Raw genomic sequence first — 16,146 nt, forward strand, 5'->3', positions numbered from 1 at the left:
CCCCTCTTACAACATGAAAAGGTATAGTGCCTCAAACAGGCCTACACAGTTCATGTTCTCTAGTCCTATTAAAGGTCTTAAGTGAGTGTAATGACATTCTTGGGCTTTTCATTGTCCCAAGTGAGGGAGGTGGCTGAGCAGTAAAGACTGAGGCTGTGACTGTGAGAAGTGAGCATGCAAGCAGGAGCCATAAAAAAGGGGAGGACAGACTATAGGCTTAGGGAGGGAAACCCAGCAAACCACAGGAGGGTATTAAGTATTGATGGTATCCATTCAGCAGTGGAGGTAGATATTAATCTTTCAGACTGTTGGAGAGATTGTTCTTTGTTTTAGCAGAGGACCTGTTTGCATCTGTTTGTTTTATGTTTGATGGCAGGATGGTCCTGGATATCAAGGGGTGAGCCACATGCGATGAAACATGTGCACGTGCATGTAGTTGCATATAGAGAAAGGTGTCAGGCAGGATAGTACTGATGTCTACGCCAAGAATAGGCAGATGGACCGTTGCGCTATGTGTGGGATGGTGCGGGAGGGGGCTTGTGGGTCTTGTGTGAGGCGGCGTTTGAGCTGGTGCCAGTGTAAAATCACAGGGACTTCCGCCAACAGACAGCAGTAAGAACGGCGTAACAGTCTCAGCTGTTGGCACTTCAAATGAGCCATCAACAGCTTTTAGCATTCCAAGACTCCTCAGCACAAGTGTCTGTATCGGACTTCTTTCTGTGAGTTATGGTATTTATGTATGTACGCTGTGCTGAATGCATATGTGTGTGTATAGCACCCAGTGAACAAGTCAGAGAGCGGCTTATCTCATGTCTTCTGTCAACATAAATCTAAGCCATTTCTACAAATCTCAGCTGCAGAAGCCAATTCCAACTGTCGGCCCCCCACCCCTCTCGTTTTTTTTATACAGGCTACTTGAGACTTCGTGATTAGCTCACAGTGATGTGATTTATTTATGTTTTTAGAGAGATGAACAGAGGGAACTTTTCCCACCAAGCATTTTGGCTCTGGACTTGCAGAATGGACATGGTAGACTTTAAAAGTCCAGGGAAGGGGAGCATGAGTGAGGCCTCATGCATTCTCACTGGTAGACCGTGTTCAACACACCCACATTTCTCATAGTAATTACAAAATGAAAATCAGTGCATAATATGTTCTGTGTTCTCAATGACATTTTTGTCATGCAAGATGTTATTTGAGTAAAGAAGGTACAACAAAGACTATCCACAATAACATTCATGAACATTCATGACAGATGCTAATATCTTGATCATCATGCTGTCTAAAAACATACAGACTTGGAAAAACATACAGACTGTCTAAAAGATTGCCATACACCACCTACTGTATTTCCTTTTCCTTTACCGGATTAAATATGATCCTGCACTTTCTTGCCTCATATTGTTTCCACTCAAGAGGATATTGATTTTGTAAACCATAATAGCAATATGTATGTGTCTATGGGTATAGTGTAAACTGAGAAGTCCCATTTTACATGGGTTTAGTTAACGTGCCATTTCAACTTCCCAAAGTACATTGCCAGATGTCTTTTGTCTACCATTGGTATTGAAATAGGCACACTGATCTGCCTATGTGAGGCAGAGCTCAGGTGTGGTTTAACCTGGCATTTGGAGTCCTGCTACCAGTCGGAGGACTTAGAGGCACTGTGGCAAAATGGTACCTAGAGTCAGTTTGAACCCATGAGCTGGTTCCTTCTTCCTCTCCCTGCACAGGTGCCAGGGCTTAGAGGGAGGGAACACCTGCCAGCCTGTTTCCCCATGGCCACGGCAGGCTGGAGAGGCATTTTCCCAGGCTCCCCAGATGAATGGTCACTAATAGCCGTGGGAGAGGGCTTTGCGAGTGCTGCACAGTGTACCACTGACTCCTTTTGGCAGGCCTATGAAGGGGGCTTAAGGCAGCCTGGACACGGCCAATGCAGGAAAAGCACAAGTGTTGCTGGATAGCTTTACTGCTGGAGAATGTGTTTACGAATGACCATCTCCCTTCCAATAAAGACTGCGGAGGATGTTCAGGGACAAGAAGGGAGATGTCTCACTTTTACTCAGCTCTGATTTAACTGTTGTTTGACTTAACCATGCATTTCAAGATCTACAGCCCAACAGTGAGTTTCTAATTAGGATAGGATTGTAGTAGCATATGACATTTTCTGTGCAGATATACAAAGCAGTGCACGTGCTGCTTGGGATCATTTTGAAGAGTGTTCGGCCTGGATGCAAACCTTTCTGCTTAGTACTGTGATGCTTCTTTTGAGGCAGACTTTTTATCAAATGTCATTAAGTGGTGACGGTCTGATTTAACACACTTTGTTGGTTTGTAATGTAACGTCAGCTATTATTATTTATATTAGCAACTATTATGTGGGAACTCGTCTGTAAATAGGGAAGCATGCCTGTGTGGTTTAGTTACCTGCCCTGCTCTATGTTACTGGGCGTGAGGCAGGCTGGGATTAAGGCAAGAGGGAAACGGAGACCTGTGACAGGAACAAAGGAATTCCAAGGCCTAGGCTGGAAATGGATCCTGATCAGAGTAGCCGCTCCATCCAGCCCACCTCTCTCTCTGCTTGCTCTCCCTCCCTTGGCCCCTGCCAGGCAAGCCCCTTCCCCATGGTGCTTTGTGGTGTTGCTGTGGCTCTTTAAATCCTTTCTCTAAGCCTCTAGCCTTACTCAGCAGCAACACATAGGACAGTCCGACTCCATTGTTAACCCCACTACCTATTATTTCTCACAAACACGCACACTTCTCTTATTTGTCTTTCTTTTTTCCCCCTTACATTTTATGCATTTATATTTATTATCGCCTCTTCTCTGCCTTCCATGTCTGCACTTCTCTGCTCTCCTAATGCTGTCTTTTTATGTTTCCCCACTTTCCCTGCTTCACTTTCTCCACAGGGTCAGCTGTAGTCTCTTAGGACACAACCGCAATCCCCACCATAGCTGTCACACCACACTCTTTTCCCATATAATTAGGGCCTGAGTCTTAGCCTGAGCATGGATCACATTCATGTGACTGTTCCCTTTTACCACAATCTGGTGTGGGAGACGGAACACACACACACACACTCTGTTGAACTCATGCTAAGTGTTCAGCCTGACCAGAATGCCTTGTTGCAGGCATTACTAAAACATGTCAGAGAACAGCAGTTTCGTGCCCTTTCACTTTGGAAGAAATGGGCTTATGTCACGTGCTTTTGTGTTTTGGTTTTTTTGTTGTTGTTTTTTCCATGGACAGGTGTTGTTATAGTAGTTTGCCTAATGCACTGTGTTTTGTCAACACTGGTGAGGTCATAATTGAAAACAATATTGCATTACACTTTCAAATTGTACATAAAGTAACAGTTTCTAGTTAATCCACAATCACTTAAATTGCAGCAGTATAACTTTAACATTTACATAAGACAGCATATCATGACAAATTTCTAGATTATGACTAGATCTTTGAACTTTAGCGTAACACGCTTGCATTTTTACGCAACAAATTCCAAGTAATGTGTATATCTACTACCCACAAGTCATAGGCCGCTCTTAAACGTTTCCCCTTGTTGCACAAGTGGAGTTGCAGCAACGCATTACCTTGTAATACACTACCTCCAACACAGGTTATCAGAAAAGCCTGCCGACAATGGCTTTAACAAAAGCAAATACAATGGATAGTGCACGCTGACCATTTCCAGTTCATGTAGTGTTACATCATTTAACTATTTACAACAGATTATAATAAGATTCAGACCTAGTCAGAGGAAAACAGTTTTGTTTTTTTTGTTTTTTCACTCACTCACTTTGTACCTTCCTGTTATCAATAAACAGTGGTAGACATTCCAGGTAGGAGAGGCTTCTTTCAATGAGACTTCAGCCCTGGTTTTAAAGAGTGAACACTTTGCATAACTCAAAGCCCCAAAATGCACTTATTTTATTTAAATGCAGATTAAGCAGATTGCTTCCTCACTCTGAATGCTCCGTTTGACTGCACTTTGGGAAATTTGTAACCTCGCGAGCTACTTAAGATATAATGATGATTGAACACGACATTTTGTATTGTGACTTCATGTCTCTCATCAGATTATGTTCCTGAAAAATATATTTTCCCCTTTGGTAATTGTTCTGCACTTCAGAATGCTCCCCACCACTTTTATTCACATGCTGCATTATGGGTTGGCCTGAGCTACCATGCTGCGGCGTATTTTGTAACTGCGATGAAGGGGTCACCCAAATGTTAAATTGAACACTCATGTGCAAATATTGTTTCAGGTGGAAGTTGTGCGGGATGATAAGGCACAGTTCTCTGCTACGGCCGTAGTTACAGTTACACACACAGAGTGATGTCCAGGAAAGCCCCCACTTACATATGGGTAACTTCCTCATGCGCTCTCATCCCTCACAACTCCACCCCACTCTCGCTCACTAAGCCTCGACTCTCCACCCACACTTGAGGACAGAGGGAGGGGGTCTACATCAAAGAAGAGATGTCAGGAGATCAGGATTCTCAGGCACTGGTGTCTGAGTGTCCTGCTGGTTCAACTCCTGTTCGTAAAGAGGTTTCGTGGGAATTACAGTTCTCCCAACATGCAGTCATTAGTTTTACATGCACACTAAGAATATGTTAATGAGAGAAATTAGGTTAGAGGAGGAAATCGGTGCCTTTGCAACCACTGCAGTAATCAGATTTTTGTTTTTGAGGCAGTGCAGGCATAATTTAAACATATAATACTGTGGCCTGTAGAATTCTGTTCATTTTGAGTTGAAACAGTTAAACTGACTGACTAAGCAGCTCTTTCCCCCCCCCCAAGAGCCTGAATTTGACATAAAATCTTTGTTAAACTGTGGAAATTGGTTTCAAGGATGCATCCAAGTTTTGGATAATCAAGTAACTTAAGAGTCTGTAAACACAGAGAGAAAAAAAAAAAGTTTTCCTCGTCACCACAGGACAGGCTGCTAGAAATGCCGATGGTAAGACCAAGTATGCTGTGTTTTCTATGGGTGTTTTAATGATCTCCTCAGGATATGACTGAAGTTAATGAAGTCTTTTCCATGGGTGCTTACCTTTGACCCTGGTCTGAATGCCTCTCACTCCTGTCTGGTCCATTTTACTGTCCTACTCACTCTGGGCGCCTTCTGGTTTGTTGACTTTTCTTTCCTCTCATTGTTTTCCCAGGAAGTGGTGAAAACTGCACTGTGTGTGTATGTGTGTTTCGAAAGCATAGCACTCTAGCATTGGTCTTTCTTCTGCAGTTGTTCTGCGGTATGTTACAAGATGGCAGAAGTCTCTCCAAACAAGAGGTTAAAATATTATCTACCACATTTCTAAAAACATGGCATACTAGCTTTTTTTATTGTTTGATTTGACCTGTCATAATATTGTTGTGCATTGGATTTCAAAACAATTAAGCAAGGCCATCTTCTTTTTAAGGAAGTACAAATGAAACCTTTTAAAGTCTCTGCTCTGCAGATTTGAGTATTGCACCACTGTGGGCCACAGTTGCCGCAAAAAGGGGCCACTTATTCCCAGAGGAGGGACCAGCAAACTGTTTGTGAGAGAGAAACATGAATGTAAGCTTAGCACGAGAGAACCTGGGCAGAGGGCCAAGAGCAACTCTGCGCTGTGCAGGACGTTTCAACATTGGAGCAACAGCTGATGTCTCGGGCCGCGGCGTTGCACTGGTTCCCAACTCCATGTCCAGACATCCCTGTCAAGTTTGTCCTGGGAATTGGCAAGCTCAACTCACCAAGGGAAAGCAGTGAGAACAGTTGTACAGCTAGACAAGCGGCTAAGAGGGCTAAATCAGAGCCTCCAAAAACAAAGAGTCATGAAAGTGCAAAGAAAGATGCTTGCTTCCTGGTTCCTCATGGACTAAGAGCAGTCAGAGAAAACAAAACGGAGATACAGATCAGCATTCCACAGTGGGTGATAAATGATTTGCTCCTTTGCTATTTAGGGAAAAACACAATATTAGATTTTGTTCCTGATAAAGATATTCTGCTGTTAAATACAGACATGCTCAACATACCCAATCTGTGTGTTAATGCAATTTCCCATTGGGATTAATGGCAATCTATTTAAAGACTGTTGACTTATCTGTTATTATTACATTACATACCTTATGTGCACCAGACTCTAAAGGAACAGTCTTATAAGGCTGGAAACTCTAAAGACAATTTAGTGAGAGTACTATCAGTACCATATGTACTCCTACATTAAAGCTAACACCAGCACGGAGGTCCTCCTTCAAAGAGATGTGCACCAAGTATAGTGTAGTCAGTAGGAAGGACAGTGACTTTTTAAAAAAATTTATTTCGGCTCTGTACTCATGCGCATTGTATCTAAACCAAAAAGACGGCTAGAGCTTAAAGTACAGCAAGCCACGTTAAAGGAATAGTAAATAATTTTCTTAGGTTATTTGATAGGGGAAAAAAATTCTTTCAAACTATTTATGCCCATTTAACATTTATACATGCATATTTTCATCATCTCTTTCTCATTATGTCTCCTCACCTCAAGCCTCATCTCCTGAAGTCAGGGCTCCAACACACAAAAAAGTGTGTTAGCATGGTAACTGTACCATGCTAATTTGTGTGGCTAATACATTTTAGGCATCATTAACTGTAAAGGCTTTGCTACCAAATTATCTGCTTGTCATTATGGATACGTGGATGTAATCCTGTATAGCTCGATGTTGGCAATTGAACATTATAATCACTGTTTTCTTGCAGACCTACTGTGATGGGGGCACATAGCCAGTAAAACAAATCATTATTATACATGCTGAGTGTGCCGCATTTCCAGAACTGCAAGCTCTCGGCTGATAAAACAATTAGTACAATTCTTTTTTTTATAAATAAACATGGTCTTATGGGTCTTTTTGGAAGGAGCTTTTTGCTGCAAAGAAGCAGAGGTTAATGCCAGCCTGCGCAACCTAAATAGAGCTGTACAGATTCTATTCACTGACAAAAAGACAACTGGGTTGGTCCCAAGACATTAGTCATCCACTGATGGCTTGTGTAAAAAATCATTTGGCCTGAGGAGCAAGCGTTTTGTACAGAAATAAAGGATATGGTAAGCTGAGCTTCTTTCATCACCCCAAAGAAACATTTTAGTTTCACACAATTAATATTATGTAACTTTTGAAAACAAATAATGTGATGTAATGTGTAAGAAAATGTTTAACCAATATGCAGTTTGAGTGAAGAAATAGCTCTTTACAGATCTCACAAATGTCACTACTAAAAGTCACCCTGCAGTTGTGCCCGTTAGATATTTGGGTTTTGTTCTCTTGCAGAGAGATTCTGTTGAATGTTCACAAATCATAGTTACGATGCTAAACATTTTCCAAAACAAAATTTGGTAAGGCTCAATTTATACTAATACATTTGATGGTAAAAAGCATTCCTGAAGGTGAAATTGAAAAGATTGTAGCCTATGGGTAACAATTTCCCCTGATTGTCATTAAAATACTGATTGTAATTGCTTAGTATCACAGTAACTCATAGTAACACACATCCAGTTTCAAAGGCTCTGTGATGAAGTTCACGATTGATGGATTTTAGTCTATATTTATCATGTCAGACTGATTTGATTTGTGTTTCATAATCTATGTTGGTATTGTCTTTTCTAATGATGAATATTATTCTTGATGTGCTGACTCTAGTTGCTAATTATACCGCAGGCACCAACAGAAAGAAACCAGACATGATGCTATCAATCACTGGGTAGTAAACTTAAGAATATACAATAATATCTTGAAGTGTTGACACTGTTTTTGTAGTTTTGCCTCTGTTCACCACCAGATTGGATTCTAATTTAAACAATTAAGATGTGATTGAAGTGGAGACTTTCAGATTTAATTCAGGGGATTTAACAAAGGTATTGCATTAACTGTCTTTTAGTCTGGACCTGTTGTTCTTGAGTGTAATGGGTGGCTTGCACCTTGTTGTAAATGCTCTGTAGTTTCACTCATAAAGCCATTGCTTGATCGTGGACTTTAACAGTGATACACCTACTTTCTTAAATTTTGTAAAGGGTTTGTCATGAAATAATGCAGCAACAGGCTTCACAGACATGGGCATGAAACTAGTTGTAGTTTATTATTTGAAGTAGACTTGTCCAAGTTGTTCCAAGTTTTCTTGATGGGTGACCGTTAGTGTCACTACTGGCAGATTTAAAAAGACTTCCAAAACAGCAGCTTTTCAGAAATCTAGACAGCCTCATTTTTAGCCTGATGACAGTGCACATTTGAGATTATCCAGGGACTTCTGAAAGAGCCTTAAGTGCAAGAGGTCATGATTTTCTCAAACTTAGGAAGACATGTAATCCTTTAATTGAAGCGAGAAAAACAAAACAACCCAAACCCAGACAGTTTGCAGAAAATGGGTTTTTTATATGTCCACACATGGGAGAGAATGTCAAATAAGAAATAATAGGAAGGTGGTGTTAAAGTTTCACATTCACTTTCTTATGAGGACAAAAAGGGTACGAAGAAGATATCAAAGGATGAACTGGCTTGGTCAGCTTCCCAGCACTGTGTGTCTGTTTGCAAAGAACAACTGCATAGCGTGTTAGCCAGGCCCTTGCTTTTAGTCAACAAATTCCTGCCAGATTAGGCAACAAGCTGCTGTTTCTGCACAGCACATCTTACATACCATGAAATCATTCCATGACAAATAGAGCAGAGACCCCAGAAATGGTTTCTGTGCTTGTGCCAAACTGGAAGGTCTTTGAAATTAAAGGAGAATGAATTATTTCACACTCGATAAATAATTTGGCTTGTTTTAGCGTGCTGTGCCTTAGACCAAGCATAAACTTAAAGTTAGTAGAAAATTGATGGGTATGTGTCCAAGCATATGGAGCTATGTGCAGCACTGTTATCTGCATTAATGGAGTGTGCTATATTGCTGCAAAATACACTAATCCTGTGTTTTTTTTTGTGTGTGTGTTTTTTTTTAAACTTTACTGTGATTCTTCTACTGCATGTGACAGCAGTAAGGCCAGTTGTGGAACTCCTCATACGAGGGGCTTTATACTCACATAGTGTGTCCATTCTTTAACCACTTTGTCTCACTATAACATTTGCAGCTGTTTCGTGTAATGATGGGAAATTGAATTTAGTTTGTAATCGGTGTATCAAAGCATGCACCGTCTCACCAAAATGTGCCCACTGTTAAATAGGTAATACAACCTTTTATGTTAACTGTCTCTCTGTTTTGGTTTATACAGGTGAAAAATTCAACCTGGTGGCCAATTTTCTGAAGCGACACTCCAGTCTCAGATGTATTGTCAAGCAGGGTAAGTGACCTACATGTTTTCAATAAATCCATCCCCAGTTAGAACTCAGAAATAGACCTCTCAAGGGTTTATACTCAGCCAAATTTCCCACAGAATGAGTGAGGCATCTGTGGTCTGCATGTTGATGTTTCTCCCCCTCACTTGTTTTTATGTCCTGTCCCTACCTGATCGGGGTGTTGTTGAGAACAAGCGGCCATTAAGTGGTTCCCTTGAGAGGCTACTGAGAGAGGCAGAGAGAGAAGGATTCCTTAGCTGTCTGTGGAGGGCAGTGAGAATCTATCTCCATGGCTCATCTAATGCCTGTGACCCTTGGCCACCTTTTCATGGGACCAACATGGTTCTCTTCCTGTCAGTAAAGTTAATATCTGCTCCTTGGGGGAGGACCAGGCCTTGGCTGTTGAGGCAACGGTGACCTGTTGCTGGCTGAGATGACGGCTTCTCTCAGCAGGTCCATTACACATCAAATTAGACTCGGTCTCCTGAGGTCAAAGGTTGTGTAATTTGGTCCACTGAGTTGGCAGTACATATGTGGTTAGATCATTAAAAAAAATCAATTAGCTATAAAATGGATGGTGAAAAGTTTTTATCGTGGTTGACGAGACGGCTACAAAAAAACGTTCTTAAAAGGAGTTCAAGGCTGAACCACAGTAGGTCTTCTTAAAGCTATGTTACGGTAATTAGTTGGTCAGAATGCAGTGAAATATTCTGATTTAGCTGACTTAAATTTCACTCCACAATGCCAACATTTTAAAGAATAAAGAAGGGATAGCTGACATTTGGTGGAACAAAGACTGTAAAGTTTGTCCAGGGGTTGGCATTAAAGGAATAGTTACGAGGTCATTGAGACTAAATTCCTCTTATTTAATATGATTTGCAAGTTCCCTGTCAATCTACTTGTTAGATTTCAAGAAGGCTTTTGGGTTTGCTTTAAATTTGAACTGGGATCGGGGTCCTTCGAAGAAAAGTTAGATTTCCAAACTCCAAGAAGTTCTCTGTCTAAAAGTGTCCTGAGAAATTTTCATTGAAGGTTCCAATTTCGCTTGAAACATTTCATGAGCTCTGAACTTTTTGTTGAGCAATCAAGCAGAACCCAAACCCAACTGAAAACAGCAGATATTATAAATTTAATTATTATTAGTGTCACATGTCATCCGGGCAGAGACCTTTGGAATATAGCTGGACCTGAGTTTCTTGACATTGTTTGGAAAAGCGGCTTAAATGATCTTTCCTTCTGAAGTCAGTGAGACAGTATTATTACTCCCAAGAGCCATTGTTAATGTAAAATTTCCTAATATTTCATGCTGTTTATGCAGCTCATAAAATTCAGCAATTATATATAAACTGCTATTTTCTCCCCGGTCTGAGGGATAGTAAATACTTGGTACTGGTAGATGTAAAAATTAAACATTGACCACAATTCCCTCTGTCTGAGTTTGACTGATAATTAGAGGTGAGCCCACGTTATTAACCAGCAGGGTCTGTGTTGTTTCTCTGCCTCCTCTCAGATTTGCGTGTGTTTCCCGAACGATATGTTGTGTGTGTGAGCCGTCCAGAAGATGCCTCAGCGCACCATAGAAACCCGAGCCTGCCCGCGGTGAGTGCTGTTTATACTCCTCTATTTCCTCTTCCAGTCGCCTGGCAAAAAGTCGTCCATGTGTCTGTGTGTTATTATAGGGATGTGCTGCCAAATTGCACTCTCGCTTATATATGCTTATCCTCTTTATAAGGGGTGGACTCTGAACCTACATGGGCTTTAAGGAGACCTAGTGAGAGGAAAACCAATGATCGTGGGAGGCTGGGTGAAGCGGTGCCAAGTCACGCTTTTTTGAAAAGCTCCTGCTCCCACATTTTTAATTACTTACCTGCAGAACTTTAGTTCTCTCTGTCAGTTTCAAGCATGAGATTTTGGGGTTTGCATGCTCAAGAGAACCACAACAAAACCCTCTGTCCTGCGGTTGCATGTGCATTGTTTGGGTCTTTAAGAGAGAATTCGGTTAACTTTACTGTCTGCAGTTGAATGCCGCGTGCCTTGATTAATTGGACTCAAATAAAGTTGGGTTCAGTGAGTATTTCCCTGTAGTCTGTGCTGTGTAGACCAAGTTCAACTCTTGTCAGTGCCATAAGACCTACTGCTGTAGTTCTTTTTTTGTCCGCCTGTATTATAATCAGTTGTCCTTTGGTCAGTGTTCATTTGATCTCAAACTCCCCAGAGTATTCTGGGAAAAGCCTGTGGAGCCTCTCACCTTGGCACTCACATCAAGGACAGACATCTCTCCCATCACATCCCATGATCAGTGGCCTGATGTTTTTCTACAGGGTTTTTGCTATTGTTTCCCTTTGAAATGTCTCTGCACTCTCCACAGTTTGGCTTCCAATGAAAGCAGCGATTGTAATATTTTTAGTGGAGCAACATAGTCGTCAGTGAAAAGTTCAGATTGTGTAACCAATTTTCCAGTTCAAGGAGGCACTGTTGTCGATTGCGTTCCTCTCCTCAGGATGTGGTTCTCTGGGCTCATACAGTACAAGCTGAGGGAATTGGAGGGTGGGAGTCTTGTGGTGAAGCTCTCACTAGCTCAACCTCGAGCCCGCTTTGTAAGGGAAAGATACCAGACAGAGAGGCTGAAGTTTTTCACATGACAAAAACAATAATTTGTTTACATCTCTCACTCTGTTCTTATTTGTCAGAAAGGGAGTTTTTGCAGTTTTAATGCTGCCAAGGAAGTCAGAAATCGGAAAGGAAAAAAAAGGTTTAGACTGTGAGTCACAACTGATGTAAGGTATAATGTTGCTGTCTATAAATAATGGGGTGTTTGGAGTTCTGTGTCAGAATTGATATCATGTTTAAAAAGGGGTCTTTTATCCCCCAATTCTTGACAGCACAAGACGGGCAGTCTCAAAAAAAAATGCCACATTTGTCCGTGTTTAGGGAGGTTTCAGGTTTGTTGTTAGGATTCAGTTTGTGTGACTAGTTGTGCAAAAATCTTCAGCCGCAGTGGAAATGTAGACTCATCAATAAGCAGTTTTCACAAGGTCAGGGGGTTATGTTATGAGGGAGCTAAGGTGACATCACTGAAAGGCAGCTTCTCACTCCCGCATTGAGTGTACTCTATTTTAATTTTATACAGTTTGTTCACTCTATATTAGTCATATTTTCAACTGACATTTTGGTCAGGAAGCAGAAGCATTTTCCTTCTAAACAGCTACACACGATGAGAGAAAAGGCATGCTATATAAAAAGGTGAGATTCTATTTCTATCAAACAACCTTCCCAGGAAGGGATTAGCAGTGTAATATGCAAACTATGGGAAAGAGCAAACTTAAGGGGGGAAAAAAAGGCCAACTCCAGCTGTTTTGGTTTCAGATGGTCATTTGCTGCAGAAACAACCATGATTGTCCAGTTTGAAATGCTTGATTCAAATGTTACTGGGGCAGAGAGTGTTCAAGCATCCGGCAAATGTTTTGCTTCAGACATACTGAGTGCCATGTCTGGGATAAATGCTGAAATCCTATCAGCCTAATTGACTCTGTTTGTTAGGCACCTAGAATCCACTGTTGCTATGCAGAGGTTGGGCAATTGATGCTGCTTTGTTTTCATGTGATAATGGAAAAAAGGCATACGCAGAGGATTTGAAGATTAACGTCCCTTCCCTTCATAAAAGCTTGCTCCTATTGTGAGTCAGCACCAACACCGAAGAGGGCAGCATGGGAAGGAAGATCTAGTGTTTATAATTGCGGCCGTTGTTTTTTAGTCAGGCACAGAGTGGGCAGCTGAGGTGAGTGGCGTGCTGGGCTGCAGAAGTTTGGATCAAAGGCAGAACAGATGTGTTTCCAGTCTCCCCCCCTCCCCTCCTCTTTTGAGCTCTGGACAAGCTTGTGTGTTTACTCGTGACCTCAGCACGCCTCTGTTCTTCAGAGCTCACAACAGCTAACAGCAGTCCGTTCCCAAGCGTCCAGTGTCTACTGACCTCCTCTACACCTAGGCCGAATGCACGACTATGATCTCTTACAGGTCCTCATTCCAGCCCATCTTAAACTGCTTTAAAAGATTTACATGAAGTGTGTTCAGTTAACCACTTGTCTCAGTCCTTTGATATGGGTGGATCCAGAAACTCTTGTTTGGGGATAAGAACTGTCCCCTATTTTAGACATGTGCCCATGCATGTTTGTTGACTTTGTTGCAGAGAAGATGTGGTGAGCCTACACAAACAGGGCATGCTTGCCCTGTGGGAGCAGGGTGGGTGCACGATGAGGAGTGGAATTTGTGCACTGCATTCACGAACATCTCTGCAGGAGGTTTTTCATCCTCTGACAGTTAAATACTCTTGTTGTTTCTTGGTGCCAGTTTGAGGACTTTGTATACTTAGATGTGTCATCAAAACAAAAAAAGTTCCAGTGGAAAGAATAATTCATTTTTTATAATATGAGTGCTGTGAGGGATTCAAGCATTTCAAGCTACCACAGATTTCAAGTTGAGACACTATTATTTTGTGACAGATGAGTGGAAAATTGCCTTATGGGATTGCATCTCACTGGTTTTGTATATGTTAGGTGAGGTACAAAGATATTAAAGTAATCCCAGAACAAACAATCTGACTTCCACTGTGGCACATGAAAGTTGATGGTTCATCGGAGCCTCCCATGCTGACTTGTTAGATTTTTTTATTTGAAGTTTTTATGTTTTAACTTCCATGTTTAAAAGCTTTTGGAAAAAGATTAACTGAAAAATGCTCTTTTTCTACAAAGCAAAATTGTTAAAGTAGCATTTAGATGAATGTGCATGTGTATTTGTGCAGACTATACAAAAAAGCTGTAGTGTGTATAAATATGGCATTGTATATCAATAAGCATTGTCTTTAAACACCAAGAGAAGGTTTGTCATCCTTTGCAGCAACATTTTAAACAGCTCAGAGACCTTTTGGCCATATCGCTGCATTACTTTTGAGTGCAGCTGCATTAAAAGATAACCAACATAATCTGTGTTCTACCTTATCTTGGACGGCTTAGAGGTTGTTGCCTGTATTTTATGGAGGCTGTTGCTGGTTATCCTTTTGAAGTTTTTTTCCAGGAGTCATTCAGAGTTGGGGCAAGTGCTGAGAATCTGTCCTGGTAGCCTTTTAAACCAAATGAATCATTCTCTCTGCTATCCTTGCCCTTTTGCCAGGCTTATCGCTGTAATCTGACATCCAGATGTGCTGTTTTGTTGCAGCTCCTGTGGCGAAGCTGTGTTGTTTTGGAAGCTCTGGGGCCAGGGAGGGCACTGTTGGTCTGCTCTACATGTTGTATCACGAGGAGCATTTTTCAGCTTTGTGTGGGGGCGAGCAGACTGGCTGGCGGTGGGGGGGTTAAATCCTTTTTTTTTCTCTCAGAGAGAGGTGGTAGCAACGGCGGGTAGACGTTCTTATTTACCACCATCCCTCCCTCCTTTTTCATGGGACTCTCTCCAGCTATTTAGAGTTTGCATCATTCCTTACAAGATTAGGCCACCTCGGTTCCCACACAATTCTTACCGTTTTATCCACATAGCTTGTGATAATTATAAGGTTATTTAATCCGTCTGATTTCTTCTGTAGTTGCTATATACAGAATCTCCAACCTCTAGACCCCTGCTGAAAATAATTTATGCACAATCTCTCTCTCTCTCTGTTTATCTATCTTTTCTCTGCTTGCTATCTATATCCAGCCTCTTCCTCTCTTCATGCTTCTTCCTTTCTCTGACTCTCCTCTTTCACTCTCTTGCTCTTTTGAAGTCGTGCCGACAGGAACAGAAAGGCACTAAACTTTCCCAGAGAGCCTCCCTTTAGCTCCTTGTTGATTTTTCTTTCAAGTTCATTTTCAAACCGCATTTATTCATATTAAACAGGCTAGAATACATATCAAGGCATTACAATGCAAACGATAGCACCCACATTTTTCTCAGAATTGTTGTTGTTGGGGTGGGTGTGTGAGTGTGGAGGCGAAATGAGAGTTTGTATGTGTGTCACTGTCCCAAATCCATGTTGAAGGTTAGCTGTAGCTCTGGGTATGAGAGAAAAAGTCTAAAGACCAGAGCTCTGCCCACACTGTAGCATGACTCCATCTCGACACAAAGAGGAGCCTGTGTGGAACTTCCTGTGTGAGGATTCTTGCGTTTGTGGGCATGCTGGAGAGACTGTTGAGGTCAGGCAGTGTGACTCTGAGGGGGTGCCTTTGCTTTTGTTGTGCTCCACTCTCTTTTTTTCTCTTATACACTCTGTAGTATCTTGTCTCTTGTATTTCGCCAGCTCCGCCTCCTTCCCTGCTGCCCGGCCTCCCCTCCCTCTGTCTGGCCTCTTTATTCCCATCTACCACACCACAGACCAGAGTTGCTAGGTCTCAACACCCAGCGCAAAGCCACAATGCCCCAGCTTGCCCTCGCAGCTCGGGTCGATCACTCCATTTCCTCCTTGCGTGTCGGGTCACATGTTGTCACTAGTATCGTGACGTGCGGGGGAGGACATTTATGATATTTCTCTCAGTTTTCACAACATCTGCAGGATGCCAGAGCTTACCGCACTGGCTTTCCCCATCTTAGAGTGCACATTGATCATTTTACCAACCAGTTTATATAATAGTAATGATCTGAAAAATGGCTGATGTTGAATAAACATAGCGGCCACGACCTTGAATTTTCCCAGATTTAATTTCTGTCCAGTTGTTGTTTCCCCTTTGCAAAAACCAATAAAGTTTAGCGGCGTGAAGCTGTGGATAGCGGTCTCAGCCACGTTGATCCAAACAGCGATAGCTTCAAAAGTATTGGATGGTTTGCTATGAGCTTGGGCATAGCATAGCGCAGTGGCCAGAGAATAGATCCTGATTATTAATAAATCCTATTTT

The 16,146-nt window shown here is 41.8% G+C and overlaps 1 protein-coding gene across 1 annotated transcript in view; it reads left to right on the plus strand.

Annotated features, from left to right (window-relative positions):
- LOC102202599 (protein SLX4IP) overlaps positions 1–16,146 on the plus strand; it is a 32,678-nt gene that overhangs the window by 11,170 nt on the left and 5,362 nt on the right. The window contains exons 5-6 of the mRNA XM_005742472.2: positions 9,226–9,294; positions 10,800–10,888. Coding sequence (XP_005742529.1) covers positions 9,226–9,294; positions 10,800–10,888 — 158 coding nt within the window. The remainder of the gene's footprint in view (positions 1–9,225; positions 9,295–10,799; positions 10,889–16,146) is intronic.

Source organism: Pundamilia nyererei, unplaced genomic scaffold (assembly GCF_000239375.1).
Source record: "Pundamilia nyererei isolate P.nyererei 1_Seehausen unplaced genomic scaffold, PunNye1.0 scaffold00120, whole genome shotgun sequence".
In the NCBI taxonomy this organism is placed as follows: Eukaryota; Metazoa; Chordata; class Actinopteri; order Cichliformes; family Cichlidae; genus Pundamilia; species Pundamilia nyererei.